Here is a 22,705-nt window from a genome sequence, read left to right on the forward strand (position 1 = left end):
TCCTGCATTTCGTGACGAATCCTGCAGCGCCACCTTTGCTTGAAAAGTCAGCGCTTTAACCGCCGATCCTGATATAAACTGGGCGCTACGTAGGAATCAAGTACACTTCTGGCAGCAGTGGTGGCAGACGGTTCTATGCACATTGCCTGACTATCCTCAACTTTTGCGCAAAATCTATAGAAAAGCGGCTGCCATCCAGGCATCCCGTGACAACTCCTGCATCTCGTGGCGAATCCTGCAGCGCCACCTTTCCATGAAAAGTCAGCGATTTAACCGCTGATCCTGATATAAACTGGGCGCTACGTGGGAATCAAGTACACTTCTGGCAGCAGTGGCGGCAGACGGTTCTATGCACATTGCCTGACTATCCTCGACTTTTGCGCAGATTCTACAGAAGAGCGGCTGCCATCCAGGCATCCCGTGACAACTCCTGCATTTCGTGACGAATCCTTCAGCGCCACCTTTCCTTGAAAAGTAAGCGATTTCAAAGCTGATCCTGATATCAATTGGGCGCTACATGGTAATAAAGTACACTTCTGGCAGCAGTGGTGGCAGACTGTTCTATGCAGATTGCCTCACTATCCTTGTCTTTTTGTGCAGAAGCTACAGAAAAGCGGCTGCCATCCAGGCATCTCGTGACAATTACTGCATCTCGTGGCGAATCCTGCAGCGCTACCTTTGCTTGAAAAGTCAGCGATTTAACCGCTGATCCTGAGATAAACTGGGCGTTACGTGGGAATCAAGTACACTTCTGGCTGCAGTGGCGGCAGATGGTTCTATGCAGATTGCCTGACTATCCTCGACCTTTTGCGCAGAATCTACAGAAAAGCGGCTGCGATCCAGGCATCCCGTGACAACTCCTGCATCTCGTGAAGAATCCTGCAGCGCCACCTTTCCTTGAAAAGTCAGCGATTTAACCGCTGATCCTGATATAAACTAGGCGCTACGTGGGAATCAAGTGCACTTCTGGCAGCAGTGGTGGCAGACGGTTCTATGCAGATTGCCTGACTATCCTTGTCTTTTTGCGCAGAATCTACAGAAAAGCGGCTGCCATCCAGGCATCCCGTGACAACTCCTGCATGTCGTGACGAATTCTGCAGCGCCACCTTTCCTTGAAAAGTCGGCGATTTAACCGCTGATCCTGATATAAACTGGACGCTACGTGGTAATCAAGTACACGTCTGGCAGCAGTGGTGGCAGACGGTTCTTTGCACATTGCCTGACTATCCTCGTCTTTTTGTGCAGAAGCTACAGAAAAGCGGCTGCCATCCATGTATCCCGTGACAACTCCTGCCTGTCGTGACGAATTCTGCAGCGCCACCTTTGCTTGAAAAGTCAGCGATTTAACCGCTGATCCTGATATAAACTAGGCGCTACGTGGGAATCAAGTGCACTTCTGGCAGCAGTGGTGGCAGACGGTTCTATGCAGATTGCCTGACTATCCTTGTCTTTTTGCGCAGAATCTACAGAAAAGCGGCTGCCATCCAGGCATCCCGTGACAACTCCTGCCTGTCGTGACGAATTCTGCAGCGCCACCTTTCCTTGAAAAGTCGGCGATTTAACCGCTGATCCTGAATTAAAGTGGGCGCTACGTGGGAATCAAGTACACTTCTGGCAGCAGTGGTGGCAGACGGTTCTTTGCGCATTGCTTGACTATCCTCGACCTTTTGCGCAGAATCTACAGAAAAGCAGCTGCCATCCAGGCATCCCGTGACAACTCCTGCATCTCGTGAGAATCCTGCAGTGCCAGCTTTCCTTGAAAAGTCAGCGATTTAACCGCTGATACTGATATAAACTAGGCGCTACGTGGGAATCAAGTGCACTTCTGGCAGCAGTGGTGGCAGACGGTTCTATGCAGATTGCCTGACTATCCTTGTGTTTTTGCGCAGAATCTACAGAAAAGCGGCTGCCATCCAGGCATCCCGTGACAACTCCTGCATGTCGTGACGAATCCTGCAGCGCCACCTTTCCTTGAAAAGTCAGCGATTTAACCACTGATCCTGAATTAAACTGGGCGCTGCGTGGGAATCAAGTACACTTCTGGCAGCAGTGGTGGCAGACGGTTCTATGCCCAATGCCTGACTATCCTCGTCTTTTTGTGCAGAAGCTACAGAAAAGTGGCTGCCATCCAGGTATCCCGTGACAACTCCTGCCTGTCGTGACGAATTCTGCAGCGCCACCTTTCCTTGAAAAGTCAGCGATTTAACCGCTGATCCTGATATAAACTAGGCGCTACGTGGGAATCAAGTGCACTTCGGGCAGCAGTGGTGGCAGACGGTTCTATGCAGATTGCCTGACTATCCTTGTCTTTTTGCGCAGAATCTACAGAAAAGCGGCTGCCATCCAGGCATCCCGTGACAACTCCTGCCTGTCGTGACGAATTCTGCAGCGCCACCTTTCCTTGAGAAGTCAGCGATTTAACCGCTGATCCTGATATAAACTAGGAGCTACGTGGGAATCAAGTACACTTCTGGCAGCAGTGGTGGCAGACGGTTCTATGCACATTGCCTGACTATCCTTGTCTTTTTGTGCAGAAGCTACAGAAAAGCGGCTGCCATCCAGGCATCTCGTGGCGAATCCTGCAGCGCCACCTTTCCTTGAAAAGCCAGCGATTTAACCGCTGATCCTAATATAAACTGGGCGCTACCTGGGAATCAAGTACCCTTCTGGCAGCAGTGGTGGCGGACGGTTCTATGCACATTGCCTGACTATCCTCGTCTTTTTGTGCAGAAGCTACAGAAAAGCGGCTGCCATCCAGGCATCTCGTGACAATTCCTGCATCTCGTGACGAATCCTGCAGCGCTACTTTTGCATGAAAAGTCAGCGATTCAACCGCTGATCCTGATATAAACTGGACGCTACGTGGGAATCAAGTACACTTCTGGCCGCAGTGGCGGCAGACGGTTCTATGCACATTGCCTGACTATCCTCGACCTTTTGCGCAGAATCTACAGAAAAGCGGCTGCCATCCAGGCATCTCGTGACAATTCCTGCATCTCGTGACGAATCCTGCAGCGCTACTTTTGCATGAAAAGTCAGCGATTTAACCGCTGATCCTGATATAAACTAGGAGCTACGTGGGAATCAAGTACACTTCTGGCAGCAGTGGTGGCAGACGGTTCTATGCACATTGCCTGACTATCCTTGTCTTTTTGTGCAGAAGCTACAGAAAAGCGGCTGCCATCCAGGCATCTCGTGGCGAATCCTGCAGCGCCACCTTTGCTTGAAAAGTCAGCGATTTAACCGCTGATCCTGATATAAACTGGGCGCTACGTGGGAATCTAGCACACTTCTGGCCGCAGTGGCGGCAGACGGTTCTATGCACATTGCCTGACTATCCTCGACCTTTTGCGCAGAATCTACAGAAAAGCGGCTGCCATCCAGGCATCCCGTGACAACTCCTGCATCTCGTGACGAATCCTGCAGCGCTACTTTTGCATGAAAAGTCAGCGATTCAACCGCTGATCCTGATATAAACTGGACGCTACGTGGGAATCAAGTACACTTCTGGCCGCAGTGGCGGCAGACGGTTCTATGCACATTGCCTGACTATCCTCGACCTTTTGCGCAGAATCTACAGAAAAGCGGCTGCCATCCAGGCATCCCGTGACAGCTCCTGCATCTCGTGACGAATCCTGCAGCGCCACCTTTGCTTGAAAAGTCAGCGATTTAACCGCTGATCCTAATATAAACTGGGCGCTACCTGGGAATCAAGTACCCTTCTGGCAGCAGTGGTGGCGGACGGTTCTATGCACATTGCCTGACTATCCTCGTCTTTTTGTGCAGAAGCTACAGAAAAGCGGCTGCCATCCAGGCATCTCGTGACAATTCCTGCATCTCGTGGCGAATCCTGCAGCGCCACCTTTCCTTGAAAAGTCAGCGATTTAACCGCTGATCCGGATATAAACTGGGCGTTACGTGGGAATCAAGTGCACTTCCGGCAGCAGTGGTGGCAGACGGTTCTATGCATATTGCCTTACTATCCTCGACCTTTTGCGCAGAAGCTACAGAAAAGCGGCTGCCATCCAGGCATCCCGTTACAACTCCTGCATTTCGTGACGAATCCTGCAGCGCCACCTTTGCTTGAAAAGTCAGCGCTTTAACCGCCGATCCTGATATAAACTGGGCGCTACGTAGGAATCAAGTACACTTCTGGCAGCAGTGGTGGCAGACGGTTCTATGCACATTGCCTGACTATCCTCAACTTTTGCGCAAAATCTATAGAAAAGCGGCTGCCATCCAGGCATCCCGTGACAACTCCTGCATCTCGTGGCGAATCCTGCAGCGCCACCTTTCCATGAAAAGTCAGCGATTTAACCGCTGATCCTGATATAAACTGGGCGCTACGTGGGAATCAAGTACACTTCTGGCAGCAGTGGCGGCAGACGGTTCTATGCACATTGCCTGACTATCCTCGACTTTTGCGCAGATTCTACAGAAGAGCGGCTGCCATCCAGGCATCCCGTGACAACTCCTGCATTTCGTGACGAATCCTTCAGCGCCACCTTTCCTTGAAAAGTAAGCGATTTCAAAGCTGATCCTGACATCAATTGGGCGCTACATGGTAATAAAGTACACTTCTGGCAGCAGTGGTGGCAGACGGTTCTATGCAGATTGCCTCACTATCCTTGTCTTTTTGTGCAGAAGCTACAGAAAAGCGGCTGCCATCCAGGCATCTCGTGACAATTACTGCATCTCGTGGCGAATCCTGCAGCGCTACCTTTGCTTGAAAAGTCAGCGATTTAACCGCTGATCCTGAGATAAACTGGGCGTTACGTGGGAATCAAGTACACTTCTGGCTGCAGTGGCGGCAGATGGTTCTATGCAGATTGCCTGACTATCCTCGACCTTTTGCGCAGAATCTACAGAAAAGCGGCTGCGATCCAGGCATCCCGTGACAACTCCTGCATCTCGTGAAGAATCCTGCAGCGCCACCTTTCCTTGAAAAGTCAGCGATTTAACCGCTGATCCTGATATAAACTAGGCGCTACGTGGGAATCAAGTGCACTTCTGGCAGCAGTGGTGGCAGACGGTTCTATGCAGATTGCCTGACTATCCTTGTCTTTTTGCGCAGAATCTACAGAAAAGCGGCTGCCATCCAGGCATCCCGTGACAACTCCTGCATGTCGTGACGAATTCTGCAGCGCCACCTTTCCTTGAAAAGTCGGCGATTTAACCGCTGATCCTGATATAAACTGGACGCTACGTGGTAATCAAGTACACGTCTGGCAGCAGTGGTGGCAGACGGTTCTTTGCACATTGCCTGACTATCCTCGTCTTTTTGTGCAGAAGCTACAGAAAAGCGGCTGCCATCCATGTATCCCGTGACAACTCCTGCCTGTCGTGACGAATTCTGCAGCGCCACCTTTGCTTGAAAAGTCAGCGATTTAACCGCTGATCCTGATATAAACTAGGCGCTACGTGGGAATCAAGTGCACTTCTGGCAGCAGTGGTGGCAGACGGTTCTATGCAGATTGCCTGACTATCCTTGTCTTTTTGCGCAGAATCTACAGAAAAGCGGCTGCCATCCAGGCATCCCGTGACAACTCCTGCCTGTCGTGACGAATTCTGCAGCGCCACCTTTCCTTGAAAAGTCGGCGATTTAACCGCTGATCCTGAATTAAAGTGGGCGCTACGTGGGAATCAAGTACACTTCTGGCAGCAGTGGTGGCAGACGGTTCTTTGCGCATTGCTTGACTATCCTCGACCTTTTGCGCAGAATCTACAGAAAAGCAGCTGCCATCCAGGCATCCCGTGACAACTCCTGCATCTCGTGAGAATCCTGCAGTGCCAGCTTTCCTTGAAAAGTCAGCGATTTAACCGCTGATACTGATATAAACTAGGCGCTACGTGGGAATCAAGTGCACTTCTGGCAGCAGTGGTGGCAGACGGTTCTATGCAGATTGCCTGACTATCCTTGTGTTTTTGCGCAGAATCTACAGAAAAGCGGCTGCCATCCAGGCATCCCGTGACAACTCCTGCATGTCGTGACGAATCCTGCAGCGCCACCTTTCCTTGAAAAGTCAGCGATTTAACCACTGATCCTGATTTAAACTGGGCGCTGCGTGGGAATCAAGTACACTTCTGGCAGCAGTGGTGGCAGACGGTTCTATGCCCAATGCCTGACTATCCTCGTCTTTTTGTGCAGAAGCTACAGAAAAGTGGCTGCCATCCAGGTATCCCGTGACAACTCCTGCCTGTCGTGACGAATTCTGCAGCGCCACCTTTCCTTGAAAAGTCAGCGATTTAACCGCTGATCCTGATATAAACTAGGCGCTACGTGGGAATCAAGTGCACTTCGGGCAGCAGTGGTGGCAGACGGTTCTATGCAGATTGCCTGACTATCCTTGTCTTTTTGCGCAGAATCTACAGAAAAGCGGCTGCCATCCAGGCATCCCGTGACAACTCCTGCCTGTCGTGACGAATTCTGCAGCGCCACCTTTCCTTGAAAAGTCGGCGATTTAACCGCTGATCCTGAATTAAACTGGGCGCTACGTGGGAATCAAGTACACTTCTGGCAGCAGTGGTGGCAGACGGTTCTTTGCGCATTGCCTGACTATCGTCGACCTTTTGCACAGAATCTACAGAAAAGTGGCAGCCATCCAGGCATCCCGTGACAACTCCTGCATCTCGTGACGAATCCTGCAGCGCCTCCTTTCCTTGAGAAGTCAGCGATTTAACCGCTGATCCTGATATAAACTAGGAGCTACGTGGGAATCAAGTACACTTCTGGCAGCAGTGGTGGCAGACGGTTCTATGCACATTGCCTGACTATCCTTGTCTTTTTGTGCAGAAGCTACAGAAAAGCGGCTGCCATCCAGGCATCTCGTGGCGAATCCTGCAGCGCCACCTTTCCTTGAAAAGCCAGCGATTTAACCGCTGATCCTAATATAAACTGGGCGCTACCTGGGAATCAAGTACCCTTCTGGCAGCAGTGGTGGCGGACGGTTCTATGCACATTGCCTGACTATCCTCGTCTTTTTGTGCAGAAGCTACAGAAAAGCGGCTGCCATCCAGGCATCTCGTGACAATTCCTGCATCTCGTGGCGAATCCTGCAGCGCCACCTTTCCTTGAAAAGTCAGCGATTTAACCGCTGATCCGGATATAAACTGGGCGTTACGTGGGAATCAAGTGCACTTCCGGCAGCAGTGGTGGCAGACGGTTCTATGCATATTGCCTTACTATCCTCGACCTTTTGCGCAGAAGCTACAGAAAAGCGGCTGCCATCCAGGCATCCCGTGACAACTCCTGCATTTCGTGACGAATCCTGCAGCGCCAACTTTGCTTGAAAAGTCAGCGATTTAACCGCTGATCCTGATATAAACTGGGCGCTACGTGGGAATCTAGCACACTTCTGGCAGCAGTGGTGGCAGATGGTTCTATGCACATTGCCTGACTATCCTTGTCTTTTTGTGCAGAAGCTACAGAAAAGCGGCTGCCATCCAGGCATCTCGTGACAATTCCTGCATCTCGTGGCCAATCCTGCAGCGCCACCTTTCCTTGAAAAGTCAGCGATTTAACCGCTGATCCGGATATAAACTGGGCGTTACGTGGGAATCAAGTGCACTTCCGGCAGCAGTGGTGGCAGACGGTTCTATGCATATTGCCTTACTATCTCGACCTTTTGCGCAGAAGCTACAGAAAAGCGGCTGCCATCCAGGCATCCCGTGACAACTCCTGCATCTCGTGACGAATCCTGCAGCGCCACCTTTGCTTGAAAAGTCAGCGATTTAACCGCTGATCCTGATATAAACTGGGCGCTACGTGGGAATCTAGCACACTTCTGGCCGCAGTGGCGGCAGACGGTTCTATGCACATTGCCTGACTATCCTCGACCTTTTGCGCAGAATCTACAGAAAAGCGGCTGCCATCCAGGCATCCCGTGACAACTCCTGCATCTCGTGACGAATCCTGCAGCGCTACTTTTGCATGAAAAGTCAGCGATTCAACCGCTGATCCTGATATAAACTGGACGCTACGTGGGAATCAAGTACACTTCTGGCCGCAGTGGCGGCAGACGGTTCTATGCACATTGCCTGACTATCCTCGACCTTTTGCGCAGAATCTACAGAAAAGCGGCTGCCATCCAGGCATCCCGTGACAGCTCCTGCATCTCGTGACGAATCCTGCAGCGCCACCTTTGCTTGAAAAGTCAGCGATTCAACCGCTGATCCTGATATAAACTGGACGCTACGTGGGAATCAAGTACACTTCTGGCCGCAGTGGCGGCAGACGGTTCTATGCACATTGCCTGACTATCCTCGACCTTTTGCGCAGAATCTACTGAAAAGCGGCTGCCATCCAGGCATCCCGTGACCACTCCTGCATCTCGTGAGAATCCTGCAGTGCCAGCTTTCCTTGAAAAGTCAGCGATTTAACCACTTATCCTGATTTAAACTGGGCGCTACGTGGGAATCAAGTACACTTCTGGCAGCAGTGGTGGCAGACGGTTCTATGCCCAATGCCTGACTATCCTCGTCTTTTTGTGCAGAAGCTACAGAAAAGCGGCTGCCATCCAGGCATCCCGTGACAACTCCTGCATTTCGTGACGAATCCTGCAGCGCCACCTTTGCTTGAAAAGTCAGCGATTTAACCGCTGATCCTGATATAAACTGGGCACTACGTGGGAATCAAGTACACTTCTGGCAGCAGTGGTTGCAGACGGTTCTGTGTACATTGCCTGACTATCCTCGTCTTTTTGTGCAGAAGCTACACAAAAGCGGCTGCCATCCAGGCATCCCGTTACAACTCCTGCATTTCGTGACGAATCCTGCAGCGCCACCTTTGCTTGAAAAGTCAGCGCTTTAACCGCTGATCCTGATATAAACTGGGCGCTACGTAGGAATCAAGTACACTTCTGGCAGCAGTGGTGGCAGACGGTTCTATGCACATTGCCTGACTATCCTCAACTTTTGCGCAAAATCTATAGAAAAGCGGCTGCCATCCAGGCATCCCGTGACAACTCCTGCATCTCGTGGCGAATCCTGCAGCGCCACCTTTCCATGAAAAGTCAGCGATTTAACCGCTGATCCTGATATAAACTGGGCGTTACATGGGAATCAAGTACACTTCTGGCCGCAGTGGCGGCAGACGGTTCTATGCACATTGCCTGACTATCCTCGACTTTGGCGCAGAATCTACAGAAAAGCGGCTGCCATCCAGGCATCCCGTTACAACTCCTGCATTTCGTGACGAATCCTTCAGCGCCACCTTTCCTTGAAAAGTAAGCGATTTCAAAGCTGATCCTGATATCAATTGGGCGCTACATGGTAATAAAGTACACTTCTGGCAGCAGTGGTGGCAGACGGTTCTATGCAGATTGCCTCACTATCCTTGTCTTTTTGTGTAGAAGCTACAGAAAAGCGGCTGCCATCCAGGCATCTCGTGACAATTACTGCATCTCGTGGCGAATCCTGCAGCGCTACCTTTGCTTGAAAAGTCAGCGATTTAACCGCTGATCCTCATATAAACTGGGCGTTACGTGGGAATCAAGTACACTTCTGGCTGCAGTGGCGGCAGATGGTTCTATGCAGATTGCCTGACTATCCTCGACCTTTTGCGCAGAATCTACAGAAAAGCGGCTGCGATCCAGGCATCCCGTGACAACTCCTGCATCTCGTGAAGAATCCTGCAGCGCCACCTTTCCTTGAAAAGTCAGCGATTTAACCGCTGATCCTGATATAAACTAGGCGCTACGTGGGAATCAAGTGCACTTCTGGCAGCAGTGGTGGCAGACGGTTCTATGCAGATTGCCTGACTATCCTTGTCTTTTTGCGCAGAATCTACAGAAAAGCGGCTGCCATCCAGGCATCCCGTGACAACTCCTGCATGTCGTGACGAATTCTGCAGCGCCACCTTTCCTTGAAAAGTCGGCGATTTAACCTCTGATCCTGATATAAACTGGACGCTACGTGGTAATCAAGTACACGTCTGGCAGCAGTGGTGGCAGACGGTTCTTTGCACATTGCCTGACTATCCTCGTCTTTTTGTGCAGAAGCTACAGAAAAGCGGCTGCCATCCAGGTATCCCGTGACAACTCCTGCCTGTCGTGACGAATTCTGCAGCGCCACCTTTGCTTGAAAAGTCAGCGATTTAACCGCTGATCCTGATATAAACTAGGCGCTACGTGGGAATCAAGTGCACTTCTGGCAGCAGTGGTGGCAGACGGTTCTATGCAGATTGCCTGACTATCCTTGTCTTTTTGCGCAGAATCTACAGAAAAGCGGCTGCCATCCAGGCATCCCGTGACAACTCCTGCCTGTCGTGACGAATTCTGCAGCGCCACCTTTCCTTGAAAAGTCGGCGATTTAACCGCTGATCCTGAATTAAACAGGGCGCTACGTGGGAATCAAGTACACTGCTGGCAGCAGTGGTGGCAGACGGTTCTTTGCGCATTGCTTGACTATCCTCGACCTTTTGCGCAGAATCTACAGAAAAGCAGCTGCCATCCAGGCATACCGTGACAACTCCTGCATCTCGTGAGAATCCTGCAGTGCCAGCTTTCCTTGAAAAGTCAGCGATTTAACCGCTGATACTGATATAAACTAGGCGCTACGTGGGAATCAAGTGCACTTCTGGCAGCAGTGGTGGCAGACGGTTCTATGCAGATTGCCTGACTATCCTTGTGTTTTTGCGCAGAATCTACAGAAAAGCGGCTGCCATCCAGGCATCCCGTGACAACTCCTGCATGTCGTGACGAATCCTGCAGCGCCACCTTTCCTTGAAAAGTCAGCGATTTAACCACTGATCCTGATTTAAACTGGGCGCTGCGTGGGAATCAAGTACACTTCTGGCAGCAGTGGTGGCAGACGGTTCTATGCCCAATGCCTGACTATCCTCGTCTTTTTGTGCAGAAGCTACAGAAAAGTGGCTGCCATCCAGGTATCCCGTGACAACTCCTGCCTGTCGTGACGAATTCTGCAGCGCCACCTTTCCTTGAAAAGTCAGCGATTTAACCGCTGATCCTGATATAAACTAGGCGCTACGTGGGAATCAAGTGCACTTCGGGCAGCAGTGGTGGCAGACGGTTCTATGCAGATTGCCTGACTATCCTTGTCTTTTTGCGCAGAATCTACAGAAAAGCGGCTGCCATCCAGGCATCTCGTGGCGAATCCTGCAGCGCCACCTTTCCTTGAAAAGCCAGCGATTTAACCGCTGATCCTAATATAAACTGGGCGCTACCTGGGAATCAAGTACCCTTCTGGCAGCAGTGGTGGCGGACGGTTCTATGCACATTGCCTGACTATCCTCGTCTTTTTGTGCAGAAGCTACAGAAAAGCGGCTGCCATCCAGGCATCTCGTGACAATTCCTGCATCTCGTGGCGAATCCTGCAGCGCCACCTTTCCTTGAAAAGTCAGCGATTTAACCGCTGATCCGGATATAAACTGGGCGTTACGTGGGAATCAAGTGCACTTCCGGCAGCAGTGGTGGCAGACGGTTCTATGCATATTGCCTTACTATCCTCGACCTTTTGCGCAGAAGCTACAGAAAAGCGGCTGCCATCCAGGCATCCCGTGACAACTCCTGCATTTCGTGACGAATCCTGCAGCGCCAACTTTGCTTGAAAAGTCAGCGATTTAACCGCTGATCCTGATATAAACTGGGCGCTACGTGGGAATCTAGCACACTTCTGGCAGCAGTGGTGGCAGATGGTTCTATGCACATTGCCTGACTATCCTTGTCTTTTTGTGCAGAAGCTACAGAAAAGCGGCTGCCATCCAGGGATCTCGTGACAATTCCTGCATCTCGTGGCGAATCCTGCAGCGCCACCTTTCCTTGAAAAGTCAGCGATTTAACCGCTGATCCGGATATAAACTGGGCGTTACGTGGGAATCAAGTGCACTTCCGGCAGCAGTGGTGGCAGACGGTTGTATGCATATTGCCTTACTATCCTCGACCTTTTGCGCAGAAGCTACAGAAAAGCGGCTGCCATCCAGGCATCCCGTGACAACTCCTGCATTTCGTGACGAATCCTGCAGCGCCACCTTTGCTTGAAAAGTCAGCGATTTAACCGCTGATCCTGATATAAACTGGGCGCTACGTGGGAATCTAGCACACTTCTGGCCGCAGTGGCGGCAGACGGTTCTATGCACATTGCCTGACTATCCTCGACCTTTTGCGCAGAATCTACAGAAAAGCGGCTGCCATCCAGGCATCCCGTGACAACTCCTGCATCTCGTGACGAATCCTGCAGCGCTACTTTTGCTTGAAAAGTCAGGGATTTAACCGCTGATCCTGATATAAAGTGGGTGTTACGTGGGAATCAAGTACACTTCTGGCCGCAGTGGCGGCAGACGGTTCTATGCACATTGCCTGACTATCCTCGACCTTTTGCGCAGAATCTACTGAAAAGCGGCTGCCATCCAGGCATTCCGTGACAACTCCTGCATCTCGTGACGAATCCTGCAGCGCCACCTTTGCTTGAAAAGTCAGCGATTCAACCGCTGATCCTGATATAAACTTGACGCTACGTGGGAATCAAGAACACTTCTGGCCGCAGTGGCGGCAGACGGTTCTATGCACATTGCCTGACTATCCTCGACCTTTTGCGCAGAATCTACAGAAAAGGGGCTGCCATCCAGGCATCCCGTGACAACTCCTGCATCTCGTGACGAATCCTGCAGCGCCACCTTTGCTTGAAAAGTCAGCGATTCAACCGCTGATCCTGATATAAACTGGACGCTACGTGGGAATCAAGTACACTTCTGGCCGCAGTGGCGGCAGACGGTTCTATGCACATTGCCTGACTATCCTCGACCTTTTGCGCAGAATCTACAGAAAAGCGGCTGCCATCCAGGCATTCCGTGACAGCTCCTGCATCTCGTGACGAATCCTGCAGCGCCACCTTTGCTTGAAAAGTCAGCGATTCAACCGCTGATCCTGATATAAACTGGACGCTACGTGGGAATCAAGTACACTTCTGGCCGCAGTGGCGGCAGACGGTTCTATGCACATTGCCTGACTATCCTCGACCTTTTGCGCAGAATCTACAGAAAAGCGGCTGCCATCCAGGCATCCCGTGACAACTGCTGCATCTCGTGACGAATCCTGCAGCGCCACCTTTGCTTGAAAAGTCAGCGATTCAACCGCTGATCCTGATATAAACTGGACGCTACGTGGGAATCAAGTACACTTCTGGCCGCAGTGGCGGCAGACGGTTCTATGCACATTGCCTGACTATCCTCGACCTTTTGCGCAGAATCTACAGAAAAGCGGCTGCCATCCAGGCATCCCGTGACCACTCCTGCATCTCGTGACGAATCCTGCAGCGCCACCTTTGCTTGAAAAGTCAGCGATTCAACCGCTGATCCTGATATAAACTGGACGCTACGTGGGAATCAAGTACACTTCTGGCCGCAGTGGCGGCAGACGGTTGTATGCAAATTGCCTGACTATCCTCGACCTTTTGCGCAGAATCTACAGAAAAGCGGCTGCCATCCAGGCATCCCGTGACAACTCCTGCATCTCGTGACGAATCCTGCAGCGCCACCTTTGCTTGAAAAGTCAGCGATTCAACCGCTGATCCTGATATAAACTGGACGCTACGTGGGAATCAAGTACACTTCTGGCCGCAGTGGCGGCAGACGGTTCTATGCACATTGCCTGACTATCCTCGACCTTTTGCGCAGAATCTACAGAAAAGCGGCTGCCATCCAGGCATTCCGTGACAGCTCCTGCATCTCATGACGAATCCTGCAGCGCCACCTTTGCTTGAAAAGTCAGCGATTTAACAGCTGACCAAGGCCAGTGAACTAAGTTCAAATTTGTCTGGTCGTCCGATGGAAGGATCTTTTTCAGATAGAACCAGGAGCACATGCGATCAGAATTTTATCAGGACAATACTTAAACAAGATCGTGTGAAAGCTTTCCTAACTGATGTTTTTATTCTTTATTTTCTTAAATGATACCTTTATTACCACGCCGAATCTTTTATTAAATACCAAAAAGCGCTAATTTCCTTTCTTAACACGAGTTTCCCTTGTATAACCTCAACGTGCAGAGTATGAGGAATAAGTGCGCGGAAATCGAATGTGTATTAGCACATTTACGCTTACGTTTTGATATTATGGGTGTCACTGAAACTTGGTTCACTTCTAAAACTGAAGTACATAACCTTGGAGGATACAACATTGTATATGTCTTTCGGAGTGGAAAACGTGGCGGTGGTGTGTCGCTGTATATTAAAAAGAGCGTTGCTTATGAATCTTGGCCTGATAGCTGCACGGTATGCAGTGATTATGAAGTAGTTACTATGATCCACCGTAACATCGAAATAATACTTGCATAGCGACCACCTGATGGCAACAGTGATGCTTTTCTTGAATATTTAAAAGTCTTCTTCAATGTGCGACTTCTAACAAATGGTTTACAGTTGCGTTTGTTGACCTAAACTTTGATATTTCTAAAAATATCCCCTCTGAGTTAAAGGTGTGAGAAATAATGCTTTTGTATGGTTGTGAAAATGTTATAATACTCCTACTAGAATAACTCGGACGTCAGAAACGCTTAGAGATGTCTCTTTCACAAATTTGTTGCCTGAAACTGTTTCGACTACAGTATTTTCGTCTGGTGATGGTGATCACTTACCATTATTAGTAATATTTAAAATGCCTAAACTACACGAGCCACCAAACTATTTGCGAAGAGATATCAACGATAGAAACGTTTACTACTTTCATTCGTTAATGTTTGACTGGAACTGGGCTGACATATGCCGGGAAACTTACCCCTCGAAGGCATACAAATTCCTTATAAAAGAATTGTTTGCGATTACAACATTGCGTTTCCATATGTAATAGTAAAAATCATGAAGCAAAAAATGGATGGATTACAGCAGCGCTTCTCAAGCGAATAAAAATGAAATATGAATTGTTTGCGCATTTCTCGTGCACCAACGAACCAGGACACTTTTCAGAATATAAGACATTGAGAAACAACTGAATAAATACCTAAAGAAGGCAATAACAGATTTTTATGTCGACAAGTTTGATAAAATGATGGATAACCCGAGATTACTTTGGGATTCAGTTAACAATTTCATAGGTCGGATGAAAGCTACCATCCCCGTGGAATTACATATAACTGATACTCACTACAGTGGCAAGTCACTTGCAGATAAGATTAACTTACATATTCTAGTTTCCGGTCGGCTTCAAACTTTCCGAGTCATATATTCGCAGTTCACTTCCTAACTCTGTCTTTTTAGCTCCTGTTACTGAATTCCTGTTACTGAAGTGGCATCTGTTATAGGGTCACTGAAAAACAAAAGTTCTCCAGGCCATGGTGATATTACTGCTGCTCCTATTAAGACGGTTATTGGTTTGGTTACGAAATCATTTACTCACATTTGGAATCAGATTTTTCTCACAGGTATTTTACCAGATGACATGAAGAAAGCCCCTGTAACCGTAACTTTCGAAGGAGGAAATAACAATGAATTAAATAATTGTCATCCAATATCCTTACTGCCTATTTTTTCTGATGTTGCTGAATGCTTAATATGTTAGAGACTACACAACTTTACTTAAAAAATGACGTCATTTGTGAACGAAAACACGGATTCCAGTCACGTAGATATTCGCAGACAGCACTACTGCACTATAGGAATCACAGACTGAATAACACTGAAGAAAAATTTTACACTACGGGGATATCTTGATTTACGCAAAGCGTTTGATTCTGTAAAGCATGATATTTTCATTAGGAAACTCGAAATGTATGGCATACGTGGAACTGCGTTTGCTCCAATGAAAAGTTACCTTAGCAACAGGAAACAGTACACAAGGATTGGTGATAATAAATCTGACTTGCATATTATCAAGTATGGTGTACCGCTAGGGTAAATCCTCGGCCCATTCCTCTTTCTTCTATACTTAAACGACATAGTAAATATTCATCTCACCCCTCACCTTGTCATGTATGCAGACGATGCAAATGTATTTTTTTCTAGTTTAAATTTACAAGACATTGAGCAAAAATCAAACCGCTGGTTACGCGACCTAAAAACACGGCTTATAGCCAATCAGTTAGAATTCAGCGTAAACAGAAGCAAATTTATGCTCTTTTGGTCGAAAAATAAGCCAATAGATTACAATGTTTCTGTGCAAAAATGAAAGCATCACACAGACGCACTCGCGCCAGTTTCTTGGGGTATGTTTCCGAAATGATCTGAGCTGGTCTGACCATGTAAATAACGTTTGAGTTAAAATATTAAGGTCTATCGGCCTAATTCGGCGCTTAGATCATGTTGTTCAGGGTGGGGTTAAGAGACAGATGTACTTTTACATTATTCATTCCCAACTTTTGTATTGCCTTTTGGTCTGGAGAACCTGTAACAAAACGGACACCGAGAAACTGTCTTCCCTGCAAATGCGTGCTCTAGGTCTAATAAATTACACAACCGAAAATTATGTGTCAATATTTCGCGCGCATAATGTGATGTCATTTTTGGATTTCTATCTACTAGCAGCGATAATATTTCGCAAAATAAAACAAGATTCCGAACGTTTACTCATACTTTCTTGAATAGAAATATGTCACATCTGCGTGTTGTAGCACTTATCGGGCCAATACGTCGCGCCAACTGTGGAATACAGCCAATAAATAATCAAATTATTTCACTGTGTAATAAATATCAAGAAATCAGAATACGCAAAAGAAACCACTAATATACTGCAATTCATTAAAAAAATTAACCACGTGTTAAAAACTTAACTACCTGCATGTACACGAACGGAAACTACAAAGCTTTGCTCATACTATATATGTATCAAATTAAGTGCGAATTCATATTGTCACATTTGTGAATGTTTCGTTGTATTTTGCTAATTGCTTGCTTTTATGTAAATTTGTCATATTTTAGACACACATCGTTTTATATCTGAGGCGTGCATTGTGTGTCACTGATATTTTGTGCGCTTGAATATTTGTTTTGTTGATGATGATATACCTAATCTTTGTACATAGTGCATTATTTGTTTTTCTGTTCTACTTTGCTGTACCCGTCCGAAGTGCAGCACGAAGAATAGGCCTAGTCAGGAGACAGATTGTCTCCTTTTGCCTCTCTTCGTGGGCATTTCTTGAAATGTCCGAATAAAAACGAAAACGAGAAAAAAAAAACAATGTGGGGCCCCAACTGCGCCGTGTTCGCGAGCCCGCTGCTGTGCTACAAGCAGGCTGCAGCGTAAGCGATTCGTGGGGCGCTGAAGCGGGACGGTCACGCTCCTCAGCTGGGTCGCTACAAGTGGTGCCGTTAGTGCAGAGCGCAGCTCAGGGGCGATCACGTGCAGAGGGCAGCAATTTTATCTGTGCGCGCAAATTTGTTGTAATGCAGCGAATCAGCCGCCGGGGCCGCCTAAATTACTTTGTTGTATACAGGCAAATTTGTTGTAGCGCTCGTCGTTTTAGAGAAGTTCACAAGAGATATGAAAGATGAGAATTCATCCGGCGCATGTAACGAATCCTTCGTTATAAGATCATTTCGCTACAGAGGCGTTCGTTGTGGAGTGATTGCGCGGTATCTCAATTCTCCTGTCCTTTTAAAAAGCAGGGTGAAGTGCCGCCTTTCTTTTACAAATGGCTGGTTATCTGTTCGTTTACATTACGACCGTTTTTCGCACTGCGGAGCGAAGCGGTGTTGTGCCACCATACTGCGGTGCATTTACACGTGACAGCGTTCTAGTATTTAGCAGCTTTGTGCACTGCAGCTTCTAAGCTATTTCACTGCTATTTCTCGCTATAATGAACAAATATTCTTTAAAAATGTTTCCATGGCTGTCCAGGTGGATTAGCTGAAGAGGCAAGTAGTACTTGTGGGACCTGTTGGAATATGCAGGCACCTATTTATAAAGGCTGCAGTAATTAACATTTACTTCACAACTAGGTCACGTAATGCAATTGCGAAAATTAAGCCCCGCAGAAATGCGATCATGCTTGCTCAGGAGAAAACCAAGATATTTCTCCTTAACGTGAGCTATCCAACGCGTTCCTGTTTCAATTACTCATCTCAACAGCGTCCCTCTAGCAAATCTAAACAATCTTAGGTGAAATTGACAACTCATTTGACAGAGTTGAGAATTCCTAAAGTGACTTCTTAACGCACATACATTGCAGACCACATGAAAGAGGCCAAGTACTTTCCTAAGAGGGTTACTGCCAGGCAGGTCAGCTCCAAGAGTTCGTCATTGGCGCGGAAATAAAAAGGTGCAAATGCAGAAACTCAAGATGACATTCTTATAAGGGCAGTTTGAATCGAGAGCCGCTTTATGTATGCTAGGTTGGCGACCTTGGCATGTTATGTTTGGACGTTAAAAGGATTACGGTACGCGCATTACGTGTGACAAGCATCGAGGATTGCTCAACGGGGTCTGCTAATCTGCTGACGATGACTGGCGTCTCTGTATTTCCCAGGCTCCCAAGAGAGCTTCAATTCTTTCCGTGGTTCCTTATGATGGTGACCCTATATTATAATTGGCGGTGACGCCTTGGCACAGCACCGCCGCAGAATTCCGAAATGAGCGTCTACCAGTGCGACCGTCTTTTCCTCTGGCTTCCACGAACTTAAGTTTACCACTCACTACTCAAGCACTGTGCCGAGCCTTGCCAGCGTCGCGCCGGTCCGCTGTCTTGGCAACGGCTAGCCTGGGCTGGCTAAAAGTCGCTGCGCGCGTGTTAGCTCAGGCGGTGTATTCTGCCATGGAGACTGTGCGTGACTTGCCTACCGCCCGGCGGCGCAGAGATACATTGTCTACCTCGCGCCCGACGATTGCGCCACCCAAGACACTCCACGCGCATGACCGACCATCTCTGCGCGCAGAAAGAGCAGAGCGTAAATTGAGCTCTAGTGGTGGCAGCTGCGCTCGCGCAGCGCACGGTGGTAGATGAAGCACGTGTATCAGCACTGCAGTTAAAAAGATCACGCTTAACAAGCGTCCACCTGTGCTATCGTCGTCGGCCATGGTATTACAACACAAAAAATATGTATGTAGATCCCGCTCACTTTGCAAATCAATATTATACGAAACAATTTGCAGTTATGCGAAACATTTTGCGTGTGCTATCGAACGTCGTATGAGCTCCTTAAGCGAGCTATCGAATCAACCAATGTGTTGGAACGAAGCAAGCAATCGTGAGCGCGGTGCAAAGCTTTGCGTTACGACAGAAGTAAGGAAACGACGGCGAAGAAGATAGCAGACGTTGGCGGCATGACGACAGTTCTTGTTCTACAAAGAAGCGTAGAACCTTTCTGTTACGACCAAGGTCCATCCCCAAGGCGGTACAACGTCACACAGCGCCATCTTAGGGATATTTGTCAGGAGGAAAGGACCTGGCGAATGCAGGCCAGTCGCGAAGACCGGGCAGATGAACCCAGTGCCTCAAAGCGGTAGGTTTCACCAGGAATGATTGGAAGAAACTGGCATGCCCCCGCTCGCGATGCGTGGGAAAGACGGTGGCAAGTCCGCGGCCAATAGTAGACTAGCGCGCACACACGTGGTCTCATTCCTGCCATGTGACGTGACGCCGCGGCAGTCCTCTGAAAGAGCTAGTTGGCATTGGCGCAACAAAATCATGCGTGTGATCGCGGCCTGTGTGAAGTGTTACTTCATACGGAATTCGAGTACTCGAGCGATATTACTAAAACAGACTTGATAACCATCTGGATGAAAGGTACCTTACGATGCCTATGCGCTATTCGCCGTACTGTGGGCACTCAGGAAAATAAATCCTGAAACGGAAATCGAATTCCGGCATTACCGACTGCTAAAAGCGTTTTCTTTAATTGGCCTAAAATCGTTTGCCCAGCCAAGTCGAACCAAAACGAGCCTTGAGGCACATACGATTAGTGAACGAGGAGCCGATAATCTACCGGGGTCTCGTGTCCCGCCTACGCAGAATGATCGCCACGTGCAGAGACCTACCGGGCCGGCACTGGTCCCTGTCGTGGAGCACGTGCGGCGAGGCGCACACGCAGAGGTGGTTGACGCAGCGCAGGTACGGGTTCGCCGCGGTGCACTCCTCCGTGGCACGGCACTCGTCGAACAAGTCCTTGGCTGCATGCAGACATGGCGTCACGCTGTGCGGATGATATCGATATGTAACCCTAGGTAAATAATAAGGAAGATGGACAAAGCGGAACTAAAGAGCACTCGCACGCACGCAGGCACAACGCAAACTTGAAACAGACATACAGGAAAGCAGATTGTGCAACCCCAGAGGTGACATTTTGGCGAATAACGCTATATTTCAGTGGATTCAGTGATTTGTTGTCCGTTGATCGCATCACATGAAACGTAAATGACTGCCATGAATCGCGCTAGGTAACTGCAACAAAGTTTGACCTTGTACACACATTCTTCAAAAGCGAAGAAAGTGCACGTGGTAACAGTCTTCCGCCACAACACAACCGGTAGTGCAATTTGCGCGCAACGCGGAAGTGGTGTGTTTGGATATATCGGCGGCAAATTGTTTTAGAGCCAAGTCCTCAGGCGCCTGTCCCTGCCTCGAGCGTCGGCGTAACCGAGCGAACGAGCGCAGCGAAGGATGAAAGAGCGAAGGCGGAGGACGGACGATGGCGATAGCGAAGAGAGCGCGAGGAGAAAAGCGGAGGAGGAGGTTGCAGCAGTACTTTGAGGCAGAAAGCGGAGGAGGAGGGCATGGGGAAAGCGTGAGAAGAAAAGCTTAGCGCCGCTAAAGACGGGCTCTGCGGCGTAAGACCGCTACGGCATGGCGCCACAGTAGCGCGCGGTTCACCGATGGCAAGTCGCGGGCGCGTCCACCGATACCATATATGGAAACAAAGCTCTGCGTGAGCGGACGTCACATATGGATGAATGAATCAACTTTATGTTTCGTCTTAGTGAAGAGAGACTGGACTGAAAACAAAGTGCTGCATGAGCGGCGGTCAGTCTGCGGCGGCTGCTGCGAATCGCGCCCACGCGTTACCCATGCGCTGCCTCTGGCGAGCTCCCGATTAACGAGCCAGTCGCGGCAGACTTCGCTCTATGTGCAACGTGCCGCACTAGAGATATAGTCCACGCGAGCCAATATATTGCGAAACGAAAACACGCATAAGGCTGCGCTCAAATTTTCGCATTAGGGAGTTTCTTAAAAGTCGGTGAAATTTGTCCGTGCACTTTATTTCCGTTTAGGTTACGTTTCTACACTTTAAATAAAACTGCAAATAATTCAGCCTAGGTTCTCGAATATCTGTTATCGCCAACAAAAGTATGACCCCTCCGTTCACTTTCCTCTCGTTCATTATTACCGTATAGACTAGCGTAAGGACCGCCGCCCGAACTTGGCAGCCAAAATTTTTGAAAATGATTCAACGAAAAAGCAGTCGCGTTCGGGAACCGCAGGTCATGCGCGCGAATCCGCGAACGTTTGCTCGCTGCGTTACTAGCTTTGTGCATCCACATAAAAGAGAAAAAAGAAAAATAAAGTGGGGAAGCCCGCACCACCAGGTAGGTATGGCAGGCGTAAACCAATCAAAATAAACGAATAGGGGAAGCCAACGCCATCCCAAATAAAATTTATAGAAAAGCCAATTATTGAAAGAAAAAATCGGAGGCAAGCCTGCAGAAGTTTAGAAGAAAAAAACTGAGTATGAGGAAGAAGAGAATTAGTTAAGCGCAGGTTGGAAATTGTGCTCCTAATGAGAAATCCAACAAACCCCCCCAACCACCCACCCACCTGCCATCAGCAGCACGGGCGAGTTTTATTGAATACAGCAAGTGAGCTTCCGCATGTCTGGCCCACGGTAGGCCAAGTAGCCGACATGGCAGGTCCGGGTACATGCTAATGCAATGGTACATCCGGGTATCCGGTGTGTGCACAAATCAAGGCTGCGCCGCAGTATACGAAATGGCTCGGTCCCATGTAGGCGGCTACACTTCACCAAAATTGTTTAAAAAAAGTGCAGCCGTTACACGAGCCTATACGATATATTCATGGTGCGCAAGATCCGAAAGACACCACATAAAAAAAGCTCCGTATTGACTACACACTGGGTTTTTTTATGCGCACTTAGATATAAGTCCATGCACAGTTACGACCGGCACGAGCTCCTGTACGCGAATTGTCGTTTTCTTTATTCGTACTACGGATGCTACTTCCTGGTCCCTCAATGATTGACGATATTTCGTGCTCACGCTGTTTATTTTTTTGGGATAAACTGTCAATAAGCCGCATGCAAATGAAGAATAATGTACGTAAATGAGCAGCGGCAACCGGGAACAACCGGGAAGATAGCAGAGCAGCTTCGACTGAGCAAAACTTCCTTCCTCTGCGCCATTATTTCCTCTTGAAGGGTCTATGGAGTGCAACAAATTGTGAAGCGCACACTCGTTGTCCAACCCGCAGGAAATGCACTAAATTGCCCGTACACTGCACTAACCTATACGTGTTATTGCCTCCCCCCCCCCATGAAAGCATTACCTCGAAGCTTAAGTAGCTGTGACGGCAAGTGACGGTCGTCAGGTTGAGTAATATGCTTTCATCCAGGCTACATAGACGACATGTGGTTGCGGTGCAGGAAGCGGCCATCGTGAGGGGCTTTCTTACAGCACTCGGTACTTCTCGTCGTTAGGCCTTTGAATAACCCAGTAAAGCGCATATTAAGGAGCAAGCAGTTTATCCTACCTGACGGCTTGTCGGATAGGGTTCCGCATTCAGACTTTGTTGCCGCGACTGTCGGTGGCATCGCT

General features: G+C 48.8%; 1 protein-coding gene across 3 annotated transcripts in view; it reads right to left on the reverse strand.

The window, feature by feature from the left end:
- LOC135913204 (uncharacterized) overlaps window positions 1-22,705 on the reverse strand; it is a 215,514-nt gene that overhangs the window by 101,829 nt on the left and 90,980 nt on the right. Inside the window, exon 5 of one of the 3 annotated variants that reach the window (XM_070533434.1) lies at window positions 19,919-20,073. The exons of 1 other annotated variant lie outside the window; for it this stretch is intronic. In XM_070533434.1, coding sequence (XP_070389535.1) covers window positions 19,919-20,073 — 155 coding nt within the window. The remainder of the gene's footprint in view (window positions 1-19,918; window positions 20,074-22,705) is intronic. One more of the 3 variants, XM_070533435.1, reaches the window with a different exon arrangement.

Source organism: Dermacentor albipictus, chromosome 2 (assembly GCF_038994185.2).
Source record: "Dermacentor albipictus isolate Rhodes 1998 colony chromosome 2, USDA_Dalb.pri_finalv2, whole genome shotgun sequence".
Lineage (NCBI taxonomy): Eukaryota > Metazoa > Arthropoda > Arachnida > Ixodida > Ixodidae > Dermacentor > Dermacentor albipictus.